Source organism: Nerophis ophidion, linkage group LG05 (genome assembly GCF_033978795.1).
Source record: "Nerophis ophidion isolate RoL-2023_Sa linkage group LG05, RoL_Noph_v1.0, whole genome shotgun sequence".
In the NCBI taxonomy this organism is placed as follows: Eukaryota; Metazoa; Chordata; class Actinopteri; order Syngnathiformes; family Syngnathidae; genus Nerophis; species Nerophis ophidion.
Window position 1 is genome coordinate 14585832 of NC_084615.1, and position 23241 is coordinate 14609072.

At 41.3% G+C, this 23241-nt stretch overlaps 1 protein-coding gene across 1 annotated transcript in view; it reads right to left on the reverse strand.

Moving 5' to 3' along the window:
- The window catches only part of f8 (coagulation factor VIII, procoagulant component), a 75148-nt gene that overhangs the window by 34222 nt on the left and 17685 nt on the right, over window positions 1-23241 (reverse strand). The window contains exons 7-14 of the mRNA XM_061900119.1: window positions 15695-15815; window positions 10574-10829; window positions 10360-10516; window positions 9279-9366; window positions 8989-9200; window positions 8799-8931; window positions 8527-8736; window positions 3596-4290 (exon numbers count right to left, since the gene is read on the reverse strand). Coding sequence (XP_061756103.1) covers window positions 3596-4290; window positions 8527-8736; window positions 8799-8931; window positions 8989-9200; window positions 9279-9366; window positions 10360-10516; window positions 10574-10829; window positions 15695-15815 — 1872 coding nt within the window. The remainder of the gene's footprint in view (window positions 1-3595; window positions 4291-8526; window positions 8737-8798; window positions 8932-8988; window positions 9201-9278; window positions 9367-10359; window positions 10517-10573; window positions 10830-15694; window positions 15816-23241) is intronic.

Below are 23241 nucleotides of genomic sequence, written 5' to 3' on the forward strand. Positions count from 1 at the left end.
GGACGGACATTTGGTGTGTCATAAAAGCAACATGGACGGACATTTGGTGTGTCATGGAAGCAACATGGACGGACATTTGGTGTGTCATAAAAGCAACATGGACGGACATTTGGTGTGTCAAGGAAGCAACATTGACATTTGGTGTGTCATGGAAGCAACATGGACATTTGGTGTGTCACAGAAGCAACATGGACATTTGGTGTGTCACGGAAGCAACATGGACGGACATTTGGTGTGTCACGGAAGCAACATGGACATTTGGTGTGTCAAGGAAGCAACATTGACATTTGGTGTGTCATGGAAGCAACATGGACATTTGGTGTGTCACAGAAGCAACATGGACATTTGGTGTGTCATGGAAGCAACATGGACATTTGGTGTGTCATGGAAGCAACATGGACATTTGGTGTGTCACGGAAGCAACATGGACGGACATTTGGTGTGTCACGGAAGCAACATGGACGGACATTTGGTGTGTCATAAAAGCAACATGGACGGACATTTGGTGTGTCATGGAAGCAACATGGATGGACATTTGGTGTGTCAGGGAAGCAACATGGACATTTGGTGTGTCACGGAAGCAACATGGACATTTGGTGTGTCACGGAAGCAACATGGACATTTGGTGTGTCATGGAAGCAACATGGATGGACATTTGGTGTGTCATGGAAGCAACATGGACATTTGGTGTGTCATGGAAGCAACATGGATGGACATTTGGTGTGTCACGGAAGCTACATGGACATTTGGTGTGTCACGGAAGCAACATGGACATTTGGTGTGTCACGGAAGCAACATGGACATTTGGTGTGTCACGGAAGCAACATGGACATTTGGTGTGTCACGGAAGCAACATGGACATTTGGTGTGTCACGGAAGCAACATGGACATTTGGTGTGTCATGGAAGCAACATGGACATTTGTTGTGTCACGGAAGCAACATGGACATTTGGTGTGTCATGGAAGCAACATGGACATTTGGTGTGTCACAGAAGCAACATGGACATTTGGTGTGTCACGGAAGCAACATGGACGGACATTTGGTGTGTCACGGAAGCAACATGGACATTTGGTGTGTCAAGGAAGCAACATTGACATTTGGTGTGTCATGGAAGCAACATGGACATTTGGTGTGTCACAGAAGCAACATGGACATTTGGTGTGTCACGGAAGCAACATGGACATTTGGTGTGTCATGGAAGCAACATGGACATTTGGTGTGTCACGGAAGCAACATGGACTGACATTTGGTGTGTCACGGAAGCAACATGGACGGACATTTGGTGTGTCATAAAAGCAACATGGACGGACATTTGGTGTGTCATGGAAGCAACATGGATGGACATTTGGTGTGTCAGGGAAGCAACATGGACATTTGGTGTGTCACGGAAGCAACATGGACATTTGGTGTGTCACGGAAGCAACATGGACATTTGGTGTGTCATGGAAGCAACATGGATGGACATTTGGTGTGTCATGGAAGCAACATGGACATTTGGTGTGTCATGGAAGCAACATGGATGGACATTTGGTGTGTCACGGAAGCTACATGGACATTTGGTGTGTCACGGAAGCAACATGGACATTTGGTGTGTCACGGAAGCAACATGGACATTTGGTGTGTCACGGAAGCAACATGGACATTTGGTGTGTCATGGAAGCAACATGGACATTTGGTGTGTCACGGAAGCAACATGGACATTTGTTGTGTCACGGAAGCAACATGGACATTTGGTGTGTCATGGAAGCAACATGGACATTTGGTGTGTCATGGAAGCAACATGGACATTTGTTGTGTCACGGAAGCAACATGGACATTTGGTGTGTCATGGAAGCTACATGGACATTTGGTGTGTCATGGAAGCAACATTGACATTTGGTGTGTCATGGAAGCAACATGGACATTTGGTGTGTCACGGAAGCAACATGGACATTTGGTGTGTCATGGAAGCAACATGGACATTTGGTGTGTCATGGAAGCAACATGGACATTTGGTGTGTCACGGAAGCAACATGGACGGACATTTGGTGTGTCACGGAAGCAACATGGACATTTGGTGTGTCAAGGAAGCAACATTGACATTTGGTGTGTCATGGAAGCAACATGGACATTTGGTGTGTCACAGAAGCAACATGGACATTTGGTGTGTCACGGAAGCAACATGGACATTTGGTGTGTCATGGAAGCAACATGGACATTTGGTGTGTCACGGAAGCAACATGGACTGACATTTGGTGTGTCACGGAAGCAACATGGACGGACATTTGGTGTGTCATAAAAGCAACATGGACGGACATTTGGTGTGTCATGGAAGCAACATGGATGGACATTTGGTGTGTCAGGGAAGCAACATGGACATTTGGTGTGTCACGGAAGCAACATGGACATTTGGTGTGTCACGGAAGCAACATGGACATTTGGTGTGTCATGGAAGCAACATGGATGGACATTTGGTGTGTCATGGAAGCAACATGGACATTTGGTGAGTCATGGAAGCAACATGGATGGACATTTGGTGTGTCACGGAAGCTACATGGACATTTTGTGTGTCACGGAAGCAACATGGACATTTTGTGTGTCACGGAAGCAACATGGACATTTGGTGTGTCACGGAAGCAACATGGACATTTGGTGTGTCACGGAAGCAACATGGACATTTGGTGTGTCATGGAAGCAACATGGACATTTGGTGTGTCACGGAAGCAACATGGACATTTGGTGTGTCACGGAAGCAACATGGACATTTGGTGTGTCATGGAAGCAACATGGATGGACATTTGGTGTGTCATGGAAGCAACATGGACATTTGGTGTGTCATGGAAGCAACATGGATGGACATTTGGTGTGTCACGGAAGCTACATGGACATTTTGTGTGTCACGGAAGCAACATGGACATTTGGTGTGTCACGGAAGCAACATGGACATTTGGTGTGTCACGGAAGCAACATGGACATTTGGTGTGTCATGGAAGCAACATGGACATTTGGTGTGTCACGGAAGCAACATGGACATTTGTTGTGTCACGGAAGCAACATGGACATTTGGTGTGTCATGGAAGCAACATGGACATTTGGTGTGTCATGGAAGCAACATGGACATTTGTTGTGTCACGGAAGCAACATGGACATTTGGTGTGTCATGGAAGCTACATGGACATTTGGTGTGTCATGGAAGCAACATTGACATTTGGTGTGTCATGGAAGCAACATGGACATTTGGTGTGTCACGGAAGCAACATGGACATTTGGTGTGTCATGGAAGCAACATGGACATTTGGTGTGTCACGGAAGCAACATGGACGGACATTTGGTGTGTCACGGAAGCAACATGGACATTTGGTGTGTCACGGAAGCAACATGGACGGACATTTGGTGTGTCACGGAAGCAACATGGACATTTGGTGTGTCACGGAAGCAACATGGACGGACATTTGGTGTGTCATGGAAGCAACATGGACATTTGGTGTGTCACGGAAGCAACATGGACGGACATTTGGTGTGTCACGGAAGCAACATGGACATTTGGTGTGTCACGGAAGCAACATGGACATTTCCTGTGGGAGGAAACTGTTGCGTATGTCATGAGAAGAATACCTCTAAACTGAGGTCGTCGTAGTCCAAAGACTCTGTGGTGTGATGGTGCTCCATCAGCACTTTCTGCTGCCCAGAACCAGACTCCATCCCTTGGTCCATCGCCAGGGAATTATGGGATAAGTTGTCTTTGAATCTGGGCTTTGTCTCCAGTAAGATCTCTTTGCTCTCTTCCTTTGTCATGTTCATTTCCAGCCAGGTCTCATTCCTCCCTTCAGTTGTGCTACCAGTTCCATTTTCTGAAGACTCCCATGTGTCTCCAGAACTTGTCCAGTTTCCATCTGCCTCTCTTCTCCTCCTACCGCCCATTTCAGCTTCAGTGTCTTCCTCATCCACAATCCAGTTGGCATTTCTTTCCAAGTCCATCAGGACGTCCAGTGGGATTCCTTCTTCCTCGGCGGCTTCATTCTGGTCCTCTGAAGACACGTTTATCATCTGACAGATTTGGTCCCCTTCCACGGTGCCCTCAGGAAGGCCGCCGGTGCCATTTTGACTGGCAGTGTAGTTCTTGCACACCTTGACCTGCTCCGGCTGCTTTTCACGTCTCCTGCCCTTTGGCAAGAGGTAGGTCTGGTCCCTGCAGTCAGAGATGTCATCCAGTTTCAGGAGGTCTCCGTTGTCGCAAGAACAAACGCTGTAACGAAAGCTCATCCCTCGGTCCTTGAGGCGGCTGTCGAAGGCACTGATCTCCCACTCGCCTGAGAGGAGACAGGAAGTCAGAGTTTTCCCTAAGCCCAACAAGCAGTGAGTTTTGGGGTACATAACCCCCTTAACTTCACTGATGAAGACACTTTACAGCAAGTGGAAGCAGACTTTCTTTGGACGATAACCACAGAGGTCTTCACCAACCTTAAAAGCAAGAGGTCGGGCTTACGAACATTTGGTATTCCAAAAAAGATAGCACACTTCCAGGCACGCTTGATCGCTGCTAAAAGTCTGGGTGATTGGGTGATCATTAAACCAGGGGGGCTTTACCTTTTTGACCCAAACTTTTCCACTACAAATATCAACTCGTCTTACTCTTGGTTTGAATGCTATTCAATAGTTAGAGCTAAGCTACTAAAAACCTAGTCAAAGGACATGTTGATCACAAAAGGTTCTCATCAGACTGATTAACAAAAACTATTCAATAGTTAGAGCGAAGTTACTTACAACCTCCATTGCTAGTCCCACCCTCTGGAAGTCTCTCTCCAAACCCATCCGTGACTGCTCAGACCTTCCTAGCTTCAGAAGCCCTTTCAAAACACACTTCTTCAGATCTGCTTTTAACCTGTGATTAGTGTTCTGTGGCTTGTAATGTCCAGTGTTATTTTGTATTATTACCAAGTACTGTTTTTATATTTCCAGTATTATTACTTTAAACTTTTTTATATTGTTTCATTTTTATCCTGTCTTTGAGAACGCTGAAAAGCGCTTAACCAAATTACTTATATATATATATATATATAAATGATAAATGGGTTGTACTTGTATAGCGCTTTTCTACCTTCAAGGTACTCCAAGCGCTTTGACACTAATTCCACATTTACCCATTCACACACTGATGGAGGGAGCTGCCATGCAAGGCGCCAACCAGCACCCATCAGGAGCAAGGGTGAAGTGTTTTGCTCAGGACACAACGGACGTGACGAGGTTGGTACTAGGTGGGGATTGAACCAGGCACCCTCGGGGTGCACACGGCCACTCTACCACTGCACCACACCGCTATATAAACAGAATTTATATATTGGAAGCTCTCAAAATAAAAATAAAATATACATTTTTGACACACTAGGTTATTTATTTTCGCAGTCATATTATTATTAGGGGCGGCATAGCTCGGTTGGTAGAGTGACCGTGCCAGCAACTTGAGGGTTACAGGTTCGATCCCCGCTTCCGCCATCCTAGTCACTGCCTTTGTGTCCTTGGGCAAGACACTTTACCCACCTGCTCCCAGTGCCACCCACAATGGTTTAAATGTAACTTAGATATTGGGTTTCACTTCACGGTGGCAGAGGGGTTAGTGTGTCTGCCTCACAATACGAAGTTCCTGCAGTCCTGGGTTCAAATCCAGGCTCGGGATCTTTCTGTGTGTTTGCATGTTCTCCCCGTGAATGCGTGGGTTCCCTCCGGGTACTCCGGCTTCCTCCCACTTCCAAAGTCATGCACCTGGGGATAGGTTGATTGGCAACACTAAATTGGCCCTAGTGTGTGAATGTGAGTGTGAATGTTGTCTGTCTATCTGTGTTGGCCCTGCGATGAGGTGGCGACTTGTCCAGGGTGTACCCCGCCTTCCGCCCGATTGTAGCTGAGATAGGCACCAGTGCCCCCCGTGACCCCAAAAGGGAATAAGCGGTAGAAAATGGATGGATATATATATATATAAATACATATATATCCATCCATCCATCCATCCATTTTCTACCGCTTATTCCCTTTCGGGGTCACGGGGGGCGCTGGCGCCTATCTCAGCTACAATCATATATATATATATATATATATATATATATATATATATCTATATATACATATATATATATGTATATATATATATATATATATATATATATATATATATATTCTGTTTATAGCATTTTTAAATAAAGTTTAGACACCCCTAATCTAAAATATTGGAAGCTCTCAAAATAAAAATAAAACATACATTTTTGACACACTAGATTATTCAGTTTCGCAGTCATATTATTATTAGGGACCGATGTCCCTTTGGGACAGAGGACCCCACTGAATTTCTAAGGTTTTATTATTATTGTCATTATTATTATTATCATTATTATTATTCGTTATTATACCGCCGCCTCTTTGAGCTGTAATTTGACCCCCTTAATATGCTTCAAATCTCACCAACAGGACTGGCGAAAATTGCGATCTAATCAAAGAAACAAACCCCAAAACTCAAAATTGCGCTCTAGCACCCCCTAGGAAGAAAACACAGACAAAACTGTAACTTCCAGTAGGAACATGAAACATGAAACAAAAACCACTACGTAGGTCCCAGTTAGACCTATATTTCATCCATTGAGACCCCCCGGTTAAAATCAACAGGACGTTTGCTATTCCTGCTTCAATACAAAAGTTGGCTAAAAAATGTCGCATTTTTTCAAACATTATCTCCTCTGAGGCCGTTTGTCGTTTCGGCTTCAAATAAGCACAGAAGAGGGATTGAACCCTTCTGATTAAAAGTTAAAGAAAGAGTTTTAATTACTACCCCGGTTTGGATTTTATGAGCCCGCAAAGAACCATTGCGCTGCTGCTGTTGTCACAAAATGGCGGCTTTCTGCTCAGACAAAACTGTAGGACTGTCATACACACATGAAACAAAAACCTCAATATAGGTCTCACTGAGACCTATATTTCATACACTGACCGCCCCCAACTAAAATCAACAGGAAGTTTGCTATTCCCACTTCAATACAACAACTGCATTACATCCACCATGCTTTAGAGTCTCAAAATGGCGGCACCAAGGTGTCCTTATAAAATGTCCAAGACACTTTACAACTGTTATTACTATGAGACTGATGTATAACACATGTGTATACAACTTTTTCTCTGAGTGATAATCCATCCATCCATCTTCTACCGCTTATCTGGGCTTGGGTCGCGGGGGCATCAGCCAAAGCGGTCCCGTCCATCGCTGCTTGCAGCTTTAATTATTATTATTATTATTATCTTTATTCTATTCATACATTCGAAAACAACAGTAAAACTGTAAGAAAAAAATGGAAAAACAAACTGGCATGTAATGAGAAAAAGTTGAAATGTGCTAACTAATAATTACAATTAACATACCGATTCACTTATAACACAAAGCTGATGCGATATCTGTTTTTAGCATTTTATTAAATTAATAAAAAAATCTATCTTTTCGTTATGCGGCCCCTGGAGGAAACAGTTTTGGACCCCCCTGAACTAAAGTATGGATACAGTATTTCCTTGAATTGCCGCTGGGTATATAGTATGCGCCTGCCTAGAAACTGCCGGGTCAAACTTGTTTCGCAAAATAATTAGCGCATGCCTAGCATTACCGCCGGCTCAGGATTAACGCCGGGTCAAACTCGTTTCGCAAAATATTATTTTTATTAGCGCCGAGTCAAACTCGTTTCGCAAAATATTTAGCATATGCGTAGAATTTCCGCCGGGTCAAACTCGTCACGTCACGAGTGACACTTCACCTGTCATCATTTTCAAAATGGAGGAGGCTGATTTCAATAATTTGAAATCGCATAAAGTGAAGAAGATTATGAGCTTTTCAGTAGGATTTAAGGTCTAAGCTATTGAATATGTTAAAAAGAACAGTAAGCAGCTATGTTTTATTAATATACCATAGCCGCGTGTGTCAAATATGAGTCATTAAATGACTCCCGCCTCCTGGTGGTAGAGGGCGCTAGTGATCCTTCTTGCGACTACTCGGCTGCAGAAAAATTGATAACAAGCAGCAAGAATGAGCAGCGTGTGTATATTTTTTCCTCTCGCTTGCACTTTTAACATGGAGGATTACATATCTAAAATAAAACAGTTCTCTAAACTGGACTTTCAATCGAAGCAGGAGGTGATAAAGGAAGATCTCCATCGAGACAGAGAGACTTTTAAAACTGATGAAAGATAAGGAAGACTTCTATGAACAAGTTATCGATGCTTTTGATCAGAAGGAGCTGCGCATGGACTTCATTTATAAGTAAAGGTAAGACCATAATAATGTTTTTTTTTATTAAATGTGCTTTTCATGATTGTATCCTTACATCACACTCAAATTTACCGCATGCCTTTGGTAAGCACCGGAGTGAGAAGAGGTTTTAAATTAATTACCGCCCCGGCGGCAATTCAAGGAAATAGAGTATTTGGATTTGAAAATGGATGTTAGAGCATAAAGACGTAGTATGGACACTTCAGGAGTGCACGTAACCTCAAGGCCGGGTGGTTGGCGGACTGATTACCTGGCAGGTCCAATTCCATGTTGACGGTAGTGGCAGTCATGGGAAAGAGGGTGAGGACGGACTGATGAACGCCGTGATACTTGAAGAGGTTTCCTTGGAAGTAGACCGACAGGAAGTGGCTGTGGGTGCCCACGTTGGCCACGTGCCAGTAGGTGACATCAGTCTGACACGCCACAAACTGGTTGCCGCTGAACACCACGCCGTTGATGCCTGAAGTGAACATTTTCTTTAATTTGGCTACAGAGCAGAAGTGGACAGCAAAGCAGACTCACTGTGGACCACGTTGGAGTCGTAGACGTCAGGATCTGTGCTCCTGGAGGAATTGTGAAGGTTCTCATCCACGTACCAACTTCTATTCTCATCAAAGATGGCAAACATCAGACTCCACTCCTTATCGGCACCTAACTGTAAGAGGTATGTCAGCCATGTTTTCATCTGCAGCACATGTGGAGATCCTCTCACCAGGCGTCTTCTTCTGTCCATAGAATCAAATTTGCAGATGAGCAGGATGCCCACCAGCCCTGAGGCCAGGTCTCTTTCTGGGGACACAGTGCTCTGATACAGCTGAGCCAGACACTGGGGGTCCTCCTCCAAGGGCCCGTCCTCTGGGGTCAGCTCCCAGACGTAGACAAAGGTTCCGTTTGGGGGAACCTCCATTGAGCGCAAGTCCTTCACTGCAAAGATTGAAGACGGAGACCAGGTCAAAACAACTAAGATGGCCTGGTTGGGATCAAAAGGAGCTCACGGCTTACCATCCGTGGCTCTGTGCAGTGGGCGGATTTTGGTGAGGCCGTTGGGGTAAATATTAAAAGGGTGACTGGCCAGGTTTTTGAATGTGATCTGGAGGACCAATGAGAACATGAGATCTTTTTGAGCACATACAGTGGGGCAAAAAAGTATTTAGTCAGCCAGCGATTGTGCAAGTTCTCCCACTTAAAATGATGACAGAAGTCTGTAATTTTCATCATAGGTACACTTCAACTGTGAGAGACAGAATGTGGAAAAAAAATCCAGGAATTCACATTGTAGGAATTTTAAAGAATTTATTAGTAAATTATGGTGGAAAATAAGTATTTGGTCAACCATTCAAAGCTCTCACTGATGGAAGGAGGTTTTGGCTCAAAATCTCACGATACATGGCCCCATTCATTCTTTCCTTAACACGGATCAATCGTCTTGTCCCCTTAGCAGAAAAAACGCCCCAAAGCATGATGTTTCCACCCCCATGCTTCACAGTAGGTATGGTGTTCTTGGGATGCAACTCAGTATTCTTCTTCTTCCAAACACAACGAGTTGAGTTTATACCAAAAAGCTATATTTTGGTTTCATCTGACCACATGACATTCTCCCAATCCTCTGCTGTATCATCCATGTATTCATTTTGGTTCAAAACTCAACTCGTCGTGTTTGGAGGAAGAAGAATACTGAGTTGCATCCCAAGAACACCACACCTACTGTGAAGCATGGGGGTGGAAACATCATGCTTTGGGGCTGTTTTTCTGCTAAGGGGACAGGACGATTGATCCGTGTTAAGGAAAGAACGAATGGGGCCATGTATCGTGAGATTTGGAGCCAAAACCTCCTTCCATCACTGAGAGCTTTGAATGGTTGACCAAATACTTATTTTCCACCATAATTTACAAATAAATTCTTTAAAATTCCTACAGTGTGAATTCCTGGATTTTTTTTCACATTCTGTCTCTCACAGTTGAAGTGTACCTATGATGAAAATTACAGACCTCTGTCATGATTTTAAGTGGGAGAACTTGCACAATCGGTGGCTGACTAAATACTTTTTTGCCCCACTGTACAAAGGTAGTGGTTGTGACTTACCTGCAGGTGCTCGCTGACTTTGCCTTTCAGCAGCGGACCCATCAGCGTCCTACTGGTCTTCTTCCTCTGCCTGAAAGATGCGTCCGTGTATTCCACGTAGCCCACCTTTTTGTACTTGTAGTCCAGGGGATTTGGACCCGCCGCCAACTGCAACTGACTAACAGGGAGTGTTTCAACAGACATGATGACAAATGTCGCCGTCCTTGTGTGGTACCTGTTTGTGGAGTCCAGGTGAGGAGCGTAGTCCCACAAGATCTCCTCGGCTGCGATGTAATAGCGCCTGGGTGGAACTCGCTGCCCACGGCTGGATCTCACTTGTGCTTCTGCCCCCTTGGACTGGATGATGAAGGGTTCGAACTTGTAGTCGTTGTACTCGTAATCCTCGTTATATTTTGCTCGGCGGACATTGGGCCCCGGCGGGCGGGTGGGCTCAGGGCACTTTTCCACCTTGAATGTAGCTTTCATGCCATCTTGACGGGACATTAGTGGGAATTATTTACACTTCATAGAAAGGTGTCACACTCCAGCTGCAACCATCCATCCGGTCAGTCAATTCATTGGATTACAAAAATACTATTTTCTTCATTCATAGATTTGTTTGATGACTTCAGTTTAGAGGTGACCAACATTTTTCATTTGGGGGCCGCATTGGGCTAAAACAACTCCATGTAATTGTAATAATTGTCTCTGGCCCCCTGCCTGGGAGAGGCAATGATGAGAGATATAGCAGATTAGTCTCTCTTAACAAGTGGCTGGATATCTTCTGTAGACAACAGGGATTTACGTTTATTGATAATTGGCCCTTTTTCTGGGGCAAACCTGGCTTGCTGAGGAGAGACGGCCTTCACTCTAACCAGGAAGGCGCTATCCACTTGTCTCGGAACATAGATTTCGCATTGAGCCACATTTGACTAACTGCACTAGAGCAAGCCCGGTCACAGGCAATTACAGAGCCTGCTAGCCTGGGTATGGAGTCAGTTAAGTTAGAACTAGCCAGCGCCAGGCTGGATAATCCCTGTACATATAGCAATTTTCTTACAATAATACACAACTCACATAATGGTTTTTCTGCTATGACTATGACAACGTCAGAGTTAGACATGCGTTCTACTGAGGTGGCAAATTATGATGCGTTCAGTTTATCGCAGCACCAAGTAGACAATCTGAATATTCCCGTCATATCAATTCCTAGATATGGTCGTAATTATTTTAAGTGCACTGCGCATAATAAACGCAACATTATTAATATTGCTACTACGGATAATTTTATCAACAACTCCTTAAAACAGCTCACTACCTATAATATGGGCTTTCTAAACATCAGATCATTGTCTCCCAAAACGTTATTAGGTAATGAGGTCATTAGAGACAACAACCTTAACGTCATCGGTCTTAAAAGCGTTGTTTTGCGGCCCGCGCTTTGATATGACAATTTAATGTGTGTGCGGCCCGCGAGTTTAACATGAACAGAACTTGACAGCCTCATACTACCCGACATTCTCGAGTTTCACGGAAGTCCCCATAGAATCAAAGCCGATTTTTACACAATCATCACTATTCATGGAGTGCTGTAACGGCACTGTTCCTAACACCCTCTGAATTCTGTACAGACAGTGTGCAAGCCAAATTGATTGTCACCTTTGGCTGAGCAGTACACATGTGTGATGTTGGAAGACATATTTGGTCAACAGCTACACAAGTCACACTGGGGGTGGCCGTAAAAAAAAACTTTAACACTGTTACAAATATGTGCCAGACTGTGAACCCACACCAAACAAGAACGACAAACACATTTCAGGAGAACATCCGCACTGTAATACGACATAAACTCAACAGAACAAATACCCACAATCCCATGCAGCCCTGACTCTTCCGAGCTACAATACACACACCCACGCTACCACCACCCCCCTACTTGCGCCGGTTGAGGTGGTCTATGTACTGTATGTAACCCGGGAGAGATGGGGCTTCATGGTGTTCTGGGTAATTGTTCTCTTGTGTTTAAGCTGTGTTAGGGTGTGGAAATTCTCCCAAAATATGTTTGTCATTCTTGTTTGATGTCGGTTCACAGTATGGCGCATATTTGTAATAGTGTTAAATTTGTTTATACGGCCACCCTCAGTGTGACCTGTATGGCTGTTGACCAAGTACGTCTTGCAGCCACATACGTTGTTCTGCACAAGTCTTGGTTGTGGGATGTAAAAGCCTGCACGATGACATGTCGTGGAGCAGTAGTCCTCTATAAGGGGGTGCGCTAACCCCTGGAAGTACTTGAAGGTACGCCAAGGGACAAGTAAGATTTATTAAAACATTCTAAAAAGTAGCAGCAATTCATAAATCCGTTAAAAATATGTTCATTGAATAATACCTCAATAAAATATGAATGTAAGTTCATAAACTGTGAAAAAATTATACGACAATCCAACATTCAGTGTTGACAGCTCGACTTTTTATGGACATGTTCCATAAATATTGATGTTAAAGATTTCTTTTTTTGTGAAGAAATGTTTAGAATGAAGTTCATGAATCCAGATGGATGTCTATTGCAATCCCCAAAGAGGGCACTTTAAGTTGATGATTACTTCTATGTGTAGAAATCTTTATTTATAATTGAATCACTTATTTTTCCAAAAATTTTTTTGCTATTTTTATATCTTTTTTTTCCAAATAGTTCAAGAAAGACCACTACAAATGAGCAATATTTTGTACTGTTAATTAATCAGAAACTGATGACATAGTGCTGTATTTTACTTCTTTATCTCTTTTTTCAAACCAAAAATGCTTTGCTCTGATTAGGGGGTACTTGAATTAAAAAAATGTTGACAGGGGGTACATCACTGAAAAAAGGTTGAGAACCACTGTTGTAGAGGACGTTAAAGGCAGTGCAGTCACGGCAACCCTTAATAATGGGACAAAATTGGGAGAAATTGGGGAGAATGGTTGCACCGGTAGATTGTCGAGAGGTGCACTGAAATTCAGGAGTCTCCCGGAAAAATCGGGAGGTTTGGCAAGTATGTTGCTAGGGCGGGAAAGCCATTCATAGAAGGTGAATTCATTAAAAAGTGCATGTTAGATTTTTAAGAAATCTTTTCTTGCGGCCCAGCCTCACCCAGTTTCTGCATCCAGTGCCCCCCAGGTAAATTGAGTTTGAGACCCCTGATGTAAAGTAACTGATAATCACGCACGCACGCACACACACACACACACACACACACACACACACACGTTATCATCTGGAATGGGGACCAAGTTTTTGACCATCACTTGTGGAGACAAGGAAAAACTCTATGAGTTGTAAGTAAGGATGGCTAGCATAGAGAATGATAGTACTATTAATGTCAGAATAACACATATTTCACTTTTCAGGAAAATTCGTTTTCTATTTTACCAATATTTGAAACACGTAGACACGTGTCTCTAATGTTATCTTACCTTAAACCACAGAAATAAAGTACAAACTTATTTGAACTTTCATTTTTACCTTTTATTTTTTAGCAACATTGAACATTAAGAACATAAAAAACTGTTGTACAAACCCTGTTTCCATATGAGTCTGGAAATTGTGTTAGATGTAAATATGAACAGAATACAACGATTTGCAAATCCTTTTCAACCCATATTCAGTTGAATGCACTACAAAGACAAGATATTTGATGTTCAAACTCATAAACTTTATTTTTTTTTTGCAAATAATAATTAACTTAGAATTTCATGGCTGCAACACATGCCAAAGTAGTTGGGAAAGGGCATGTTCACCACTGTGTTACATCACCTTTTCTTTTAACAACACTCAATAAACGTTTGGGAACTAAGGAAACTAATTGTTGAAGCTTTGAAAGTGGAATTCTTTAACATTCTTGTTTTATGTAGAGCTTCAGTCGTTCAACAGACCGGGGTCTCCCCTGTCCTATTTTACGCTTCATAATGCGCCACACATTTCCGATGGGAGACAGGTCTGGATTGCGGGCGGGCCAGGAAAGTACCCGCACTCTTTTACTACGAAGCCACGCTGTTGTAACACGTGGCTTGGCATTGTCTTGCTGAAATAAGCAGGGGCGTCCATGATAACGTTGCTTGGATGACAACATATTTTGCTCCAAAACCTGTATGGACCATTCAGCATTAATGGTGCCTTCACAGATGTGTAAGTTACCCATGCCTTGGGCACTAATACACCCCCATACCATCACACATGCTGGCTTTTCAACTTTGCGCCTATAACAATCCAAATGGTTATTTTCCTCTTTGTTCCGGAGGACACTACATCCTCTGTTTCCAAATATAATTTGAAATGTGGACTAGTCAGACCACAGAACATTTTTCCAGTTTGCATCAGTCCATCTTAAGTGAGCTCAGGCCCAGCCAAGCTGGTGGTGTTGTTGATAAATGGGTTTGGCTTTGCATAGTAGAGTTTTAACTTGCACTTACTGATGTAGCGACCCACTGTAGTTACTGACAGTGGTTTATGAAGTGTTCCTGGGCCCATGTGGTGATATCCCTTACACACTGATGTCAGTTTTTGATGCAGTACCGCCTGAGGGGTCAAAAGTCCGTAATATCATTGCTTACGTGCAGTGATTTCTCCAGATTCTCTGAACTTTTTAATGATTTTACGGACCGTAGATGGTAAAATCCCTAAATTCCTTGCAATAGCTCGTTGAGAAATGTTGTTCTAAAACTGTTCGACAATTTGCTTAAAAATTGGTAACCCTCACCCCATCCTTGTTTGTGGATTACTTAGCATTTCATAGAAGCTGCTTTTATACCCAATCATGGCACCCACCTGTTCCCAATTAGCCTGCACACCTGTGGGATGTTCCAAATAAGTGTTTGATGAGCATTCCTCAACTTTATCAGTATTTATTGCCAACTTTCCCAACTTCTTTGTGACGTGTTGCCGGCATCAAATTCTAAAGTTAATGATTATTTGCAACAACAACAAAAATGTTTATCAGTTTGAACATCAAATATGTTGTCTTTGTAGCATATTCAACTGAATATGGGTTGAAAATGATTTGCAAATCATTGTTTTCCGTTTATATTTACATCCAACACAATTTCCCAACTCATATGGAAACGGGGTTTGTATTACAACAATTCTTCTTTATTTAAAATATCAAATATCACCCTGAGGCTACAAAGTGTGTTTGATTCTAACAGCGGATGCACAGCTGCTTCTCTTCTCTCTTACCTAGGCTGTGTGCATGAAGCTGACGTGACAACTTACCCGGATAACATGTCAACTTAAACTTACCCGGGTAACATGTCAACTTAAACTTACCCGGGTAACATGTCAACTTAAACTTACCCTGGTAATATGTCAACTTAAACTTACCCAGGCGGTGTGCGTGCAGCTGGCAGCTGATCAGGAAGCGACCTGCAGAGGAAGGCTTCAACTGTGCTGTGACAAAGGTCATAGGGGTCACCTCCATGGTCACTTTGCGATGGTTCATCACCTGAAGAACAAAAAGGTCATAGGGGTCACTTCCAAGGTCACCGGAAGTACTTTGAATATGTCACATATATGTGCAATATTTATGTGTGTATGTATACATAACACTGTTGTTTACAAATGTAGTTAAAGAGCAAACATTATCAAAACAAACACTTAAATTAAAGTAAATACATTTTGCCAATGGATTTGGCTTAAAATAAACCTACATAACATTTATTTTTTTTAATTTAATGAATAAAACATTTCAGAAAAATACAAGCAGCTGATGTTTTCTTTTTTTTAAGCAACAGAATGGCTAAAGCGTTTATAATTCATATTTGCTTTATATATATATTCATATTTTATGAATAAATAGCACATTTCACTAGGGTCACATCAGTAAATCTATTGTGACAGCTGATGTTAAATGTGTGTTACCTTCAGAATTAAGTGTGTGTTACCGTCAGTTAAATATGTGTTACCGTCAGAGTTAAGTGTGTGTTACCTTCAGAGTTAATGTGTGTAACCGTCAGAGTTAAATGTGTGTTGACGGCAGAGTTAAATGTGTGTTACCTTCAGAGTTAATGTGTGTAACCGTCAGAGTTAAATGTGTGTTACCGTCAGTTAAGTGTGTGTTACCGTCAGAGTTAAATGTATTTTGCCGTCAGAGTTAAATGTGTGTTACCGTCTGAGTTAATGTGTGTTACAGTCAGAGTTAAGTGTGTGTTACCGTCAGAGTTAAATGTATGTTGCCGTCAGAGTTAAATGTGTGTTATCGTCAGTTAAGTGTGTGTTACCGTCAGAGTTAAATGTATGTTGCCGTCAGAGTTAAATGTGTGTTACCGTCAGAGTTAAATGTGTGTTACGGTCAGAGTTAAATGTGAGTTGCCGTCAGAGTTAAATTTGTGTAACCGTCAGAGTTAAATGTGGTGTTGCCGTCAGAGTTAAATGCGTGTTACCGTCTGAGTTAAATGTGTGTTATCGTCAGAGTCAAATGTGTGTTACCGTCAGAGTTAAATGTGTGTTACCGTCAGAGTTAAATGTGTGTTACCGTCAGAGTTAAATGTGTGTTACCGTCTGAGTTAAATGTGTGTTATGGTCAGAGTTAAATGTGTGTTACCGTCTGATTTAAATGTGTGTTACGGTCAGAGTTAAATGTGTGTTACCGTCTGAGTTAAATGTGTGTTACGGTAAGAGTTAAATGTGTGTTACCGTCTGAGTTAAATGTGTTTTACCTTTAGAGTTAAATGTGTGTTACCTTCCGAGTTAATGTGTGTAACCGTCAGAGTTAAATGTGTGTTACCGTCAGTTAAGTGTGTGTTACCGTCAGAGGTAAATGTGTCTTACCGTCTGAGTTAATATGTGTTACCGTCAGAGTTAAGTGTGTGTTACCGTCAGAGTTAAATGTATGTTGCCGTCAGAGTTAAATGTGTGTTATCGTCAGTTAAGTGTGTGTTACCGTCAGAGTTAAATGTATGTTGCCGTCAGAGTTAAATGTGTGTTACCGTCAGAGTTAAGTGTGTGTAACCGTCAGAGTTAAATGTGAGTTGCCGTCAGAGTTAAATTTGTGTAACCGTCAGAGTTAAATTTGGTGTTGCCGTCAGAGTTAAATGCGTGTTACCTTCAGAGTTAAATGCGTGTTATCGTCAGAGTCAAATGTGTGTTACCGTCAGAGTCAAATGTGTGTTACCGTCGGAGTTAAATGTGTGTTACCGTCTGAGTTAAATGTGTGTTACGGTCAGAGTAAAATGTGTGTTACCGTCTGAGTTAAATGTGTGTTACGGTCAGAGTTAAATGTGTGTTACGGTAGGAGTTAAATGTGTGTTACCATCTGAGTTAAATGTGTGTTACGGTAGGAGTTAAATGTGTTTTACCTTTAGGGTTAAATGTGTGTTACCGTCTGAGTTAAATATGTGTTACCTTCAGAGTTAAATGTGTGTTACCATCAGAGTTAAATTTGTGTTACCATCAGAGTTAAATGTAAGTTGCCGTCAGAGTTAAATTTGTGTTACCGTCAGAATTAAATGTGTGTAACCGTCAGAGTTCAATGTGTGTTGCCGTCAGAGTTAAATGTGTGTTACGGTCAGAGTTAAATGTGTGTTACCATCAGAGTTAAATGTGTGTTACGGTCAGAGTTAAATGTGTGTTACGGTCAGAGTTAAATGTGTGTTACCTTAACAGTTAAATGTGTGTTACCTTCAGAGTTAAATGTGTGTTACCTTAAGAGTAAAATGTGTGTTACCACCAGAGTTAAATGTGTGTTACCGTCAGAATTAAATGTGTGTTACCTTAAGAGTTAAATGTGTGGTACTGTCAAAGTTAAATGTGTGTTACCGTCAGAGTTAAATGTGTGTTACCGTCTGAGTTAAAAGTGTGTTACCTTCAGAGTTAAATGTGTGTTACCATCAGAGTTAAATTTGTGTTACCATCAGAGTTAAATGTAAGTTGCCGTCAGAGTTAAATTTGTGTTACCGTCAGAGTTAAATGTGTGTAACCGTCAGAGTTCAATGTGTGTTGCCGTCAGAGTTAAATGTGTGTTACGGTCAGAGTTAAATGTGTGTTACCATCAGAGTTAAATGTGTGTTACGGTCAGAGTTAAATGTGTGTTACGGTCAAAGTTAAATGTATGTTACGGTCAGAGTTAAATGTGTGTTACCTTAACAGTTAAATGTGTGTTACCTTAACAGTTAAATGTGTGTTACCTTCAGAGTTAAATGTGTGTTACCTTAAGAGTAAAATGTGTGTTACCACCAGAGTTAAATGTGTGTTACTGTCAGAATTAAATGTGTGTTACCTTAAGAGTTAAATGTGTGGTACTGTCAAAGTTAAATGTGTGTTACCGTCAGAGTTAAATGTGTGTTACCGTCAGTTAAATGTGTGTTACCGTCAGAGTTAAATGTGTGTTACCGTCAGAGTTAAATGTGTATTACCGTCAGAGATAAATGTGTGCTATCGTCAGAGTCAAATGTGTGTTACCGTCAGAGTTAAATGTGTGTTACCGTCAGAGTTAAATGTGTGTTACGGTCAGAGTTAAATGTTTGTTACCGTCTGAGTTAAATGTGTGTTACGGTCAGAGTTAAATGTGTGTTACCGTCTGAGTTAAATGTGTTTTACCGTCAGAGTTAAATGTGTATTGCCGTCTGAGTTAAATGTGTGTTACCTTCAGAGTTAAATGTGTGTTACCGTCAGAGTTAAATGTGTTTTACGGTAAGAGTTAAATGTGTGTTACCGTCTGAGTTAAATGTGTTTTACCTTTAGAGTTAAATGTGTGTTACCTTCCGAGTTAATGTGTGTAATCGTCAGAGTTAAATGTGTGTTACCGTCAGTTAAGTGTGTGTTACCGTCAGAGTTAAATGTATTTTGCCGTCAGAGTTAAATGTGTGTTACCGTCTGAGTTAATATGTGTTACCGTCAGAGTTAAGTGTGTGTTACCGTCAGAGTTAAATGTATGTTGCCGTCAGAGTTAAATGTGTGTTATCGTCAGTTAAGTGTGTGTTACCGTCAGAGTTAAATGTATGTTGCCGTCAGTTAAGTGTGTGTTACCGTCAGAGTTAAATGTATGTTGCCGTCAGAGTTAAATGTGAGTTGCCGTCAGAGTTAAATTTGTGTAACCGTCAGAGTTAAATTTGGTGTTGCCGTCAGAGTTAAATGCGTGTTACCTTCAGAGTTAAATGTGTGTTATCGTCAGAGTCAAATGTGTGTTACCGTCAGAGTTAAATGTGTGTTACCGTCAGAGTTAAATGTGTGTTACCGTCTGAGTTAAATGTGTGTTACGGTCAGAGTAAAATGTGTGTTACCGTCTGAGTTAAATGTGTCTTACGGTCAGAGTTAAATGTGTGTTACCTTCAGAGTTAAATGTGTGTTACCATCTGAGTTAAATGTGTGTTACCGTCTGAGTTAAATGTGTTTTACCTTTAGGGTTAAATGTGTGTTACCGTCTGAGTTAAATATGTGTTACCTTCAGAGTTAAATGTGTGTTACCATCAGAGTTAAATTTGTGTTACCATCAGAGTTAAATGTAGGTTGCCGTCAGAGTTAAATTTGTGTTACCGTCAGAGTTAAATGTGTGTAACCGTCAGAGTTCAATGTGTGTTGCCGTCAGAGTTAAATGTGTGTTACGGTCAGAGTTAAATGTGTGTTACCATCAGAGTTAAATGTGTGTTACGGTCAGAGTTAAATGTGTGTTACGGTCAGAGTTAAATGTGTGTTACCTTAACAGTTAAATGTGTGTTACCTTCAGAGTTAAATGTGTGTTACCTTAAGAGTAAAATGTGTGTTACCACCAGAGTTAAATGTGTGTTACCGTCAGAATTAAATGTGTGTTACCTTAAGAGTTAAATGTGTGGTACTGTCAAAGTTAAATGTGTGTTACCGTCAGAGTTAAATGTGTGTTACCGTCAGTTAAATGTGTGTTACCGTCAGAGTTAAATGTGTGTTACCGTCTGAGTTAAAAGTGTGTTACCTTCAGAGTTAAATGTGTGTTACCATCAGAGTTAAATTTGTGTTACCATCAGAGTTAAATGTAAGTTGCCGTCAGAGTTAAATTTGTGTTACAGTCAGAGTTAAATGTGTGTAACCGTCAGAGTTCAATGTGTGTTGCCGTCAGAGTTAAATGTGTGTTACCATCAGAGTGAAATGTGTGTTACGGTCAGAGTTAAATGTGTGTTACGGTCAGAGTTAAATGTATGTTACGGTCAGAGTTAAATGTGTGTTACCTTAACAGTTAAATGTGTGTTACCTTAACAGTTAAATGTGTGTTACCTTCAGAGTTAAATGTGTGTTACCTTAAGAGTAAAATGTGTGTTACCACCAGAGTTAAAAGTGTGTTACTGTCAGAATTAAATGTGTGTTACCTTAAGAGTTAAATGTGTGGTACTGTCAAAGTTAAATGTGTGTTACCGTCAGAGTTAAATGTGTGTTACCGTCAGTTAAATGTGTGTTACCGTCTGAGTTAAATGTGTGTTACCGTCAGAGTTAAATGTGTATTACCGTCCGAGATAAATGTGTGCTATCGTCAGAGTCAAATGTGTGTTACCGTCAGAGTTAAATGTGTGTTACCGTCAGAGTTAAATGTGTGTTACGGTCAGAGTTAAATGTTTGTTACCGTCTGAGTTAAATGTGTGTTACGGTCAGAGTTAAATGTGTGTTACCGTCTGAGTTAAATGTGTTTTACCGTCAGAGTTAAATGTGTATTACCGTCTGAGTTAAATGTGTGTTACCTTCAGAGTTAAATGTGTGTTACCATCAGAGTTAAATGTGTGTTACCTTCAGGGTTAAATGTGTGTTACCTTCAGAGATAAATGTGTGTTACCTTAAGAGTCAAATGTGTGTTACCCTCAGAGTTAAATGTGTGTTACTGTCTGAGTTAAATGTGAATTACCGTCAGAGTTAAATGTGTGTTACTGTCAGAGTTAAATGTGTGTTACCGTCAGAGTTAAATGTGTGTTACCGTCACAGTTAAATGTAAGTTACCGTCAGAGTTAAATGTGTGTTACGGTCAGAGTTAAATGTGTGTTACCTTAAGAGTTTTATGTGTGGTACCGGCAGAGTTAAATGTGTGTTACCTTCAGAGTTAAATGTGCGTTACCTTAAGAGTCAAATGTGTGTTACCTTCAGAGTTAAATGTGTGTTACTGTCAGAGTTAAATGTGTGTTACCGTCAGAGTTAAATGTGTGTTACCGTCAGACTTAAATGTGTGTTACCGTCAGTTTAATGTGTGTTACCGTCAGATTTATATGTGTGTTACCGTCAGACTTAAATGTGTGTTACCGTCAGTTAAATGTGTGTTGCCGTCAGAGTTAAATGTGTGTTGCCGTCACAGTTAAATGTGTGTTACCGTCTGAGTTAATGTGTGTTACCGTCAGAGTTAAATGTGAGTTACCGTCAGACTTAAATGTGTGTCACGGTCAGAGTTAAATGTGTGTTACGGTCAGAGTTAAATTTGGTGTTGCCGTCAGAGTTAAATGCGTGTTACCTTCAGAGTTAAATGTGTGTTATCGTCAGAGTCAAATGTGTGTTACCGTCAGAGTTAAATGTGTGTTACCGTCAGAGTTAAATGTGTGTTACCGTCTGAGTTAAATGTGTGTTACCGTCTGAGTTAAATGTGTGTTACGGTCAGAGTAAAATGTGTGTTACCGTCTGAGTTAAATGTGTGTTACGGTCAGAGTTAAATGTGTGTTACCTTCAGAGTTAAATGTGTGTTACCATCTGAGTTAAATGTGTGTTACGGTAAGAGTTAAATGTGTGTTACCGTCTGAGTTAAATGTGTTTTACCTTTAGGGTTAAATGTGTGTTACCGTCTGAGTTAAATATGTGTTACCTTCAGAGTTAAATGTGTGTTACCATCAGAGTTAAATTTGTGTTACCATCAGAGTTAAATGTAGGTTGCCGTCAGAGTTAAATTTGTGTTACCGTCAGAGTTAAATGTGTGTAACCGTCAGAGTTCAATGTGTGTTGCCGTCAGAGTTAAATGTGTATTACCGTCCGAGATAAATGTGTGCTATCGTCAGAGTCAAATGTGTGTTACCGTCAGAGTTAAATGCGTGTTACCGTCAGAGTTAAATGTGTGTTACCGTCAGAGTTAAATGTGTGTTACGGTCAGAGTTAAATGTTTGTTACCGTCTGAGTTAAATGTGTGTTACGGTCAGAGTTAAATGTGTGTTACCGTCTGAGTTAAATGTGTTTTACCGTCAGAGTTAAATGTGTATTACCGTCTGAGTTAAATGTGTGTTACCTTCAGAGTTAAATGTGTGTTACCATCAGAGTTAAATGTGTGTTACCTTCAGGGTTAAATGTGTGTTACCTTCAGAGATAAATGTGTGTTACCTTAAGAGTCAAATGTGTGTTACCCTCAGAGTTAAATGTGTGTTACTGTCTGAGTTAAATGTGAATTACCGTCAGAGTTAAATGTGTGTTACTGTCAGAGTTAAATGTGTGTTACCGTCAGAGTTAAATGTGTGTTACCGTCACAGTTAAATGTAAGTTACCGTCAGAGTTAAATGTGTGTTACGGTCAGAGTTAAATGTGTGTTACCTTAAGAGTTTTATGTGTGGTACCGGCAGAGTTAAATGTGTGTTACCTTCAGAGTTAAATGTGCGTTACCTTAAGAGTCAAATGTGTGTTACCTTCAGAGTTAAATGTGTGTTACTGTCAGAGTTAAATGTGTGTTACCGTCAGAGTTAAATGTGTGTTACCGTCAGACTTAAATGTGTGTTACCGTCAGTTTAATGTGTGTTACCGTCAGATTTATATGTGTGTTACCGTCAGACTTAAATGTGTGTTACCGTCAGTTAAATGTGTGTTGCCGTCAGAGTTAAATGTGTGTTGCCGTCACAGTTAAATGTGTGTTACCGTCTGAGTTAATGTGTGTTACCGTCAGAGTTAAATGTGAGTTACCGTCAGACTTAAATGTGTGTCACGGTCAGAGTTAAATGTGTGTTACGGTCAGA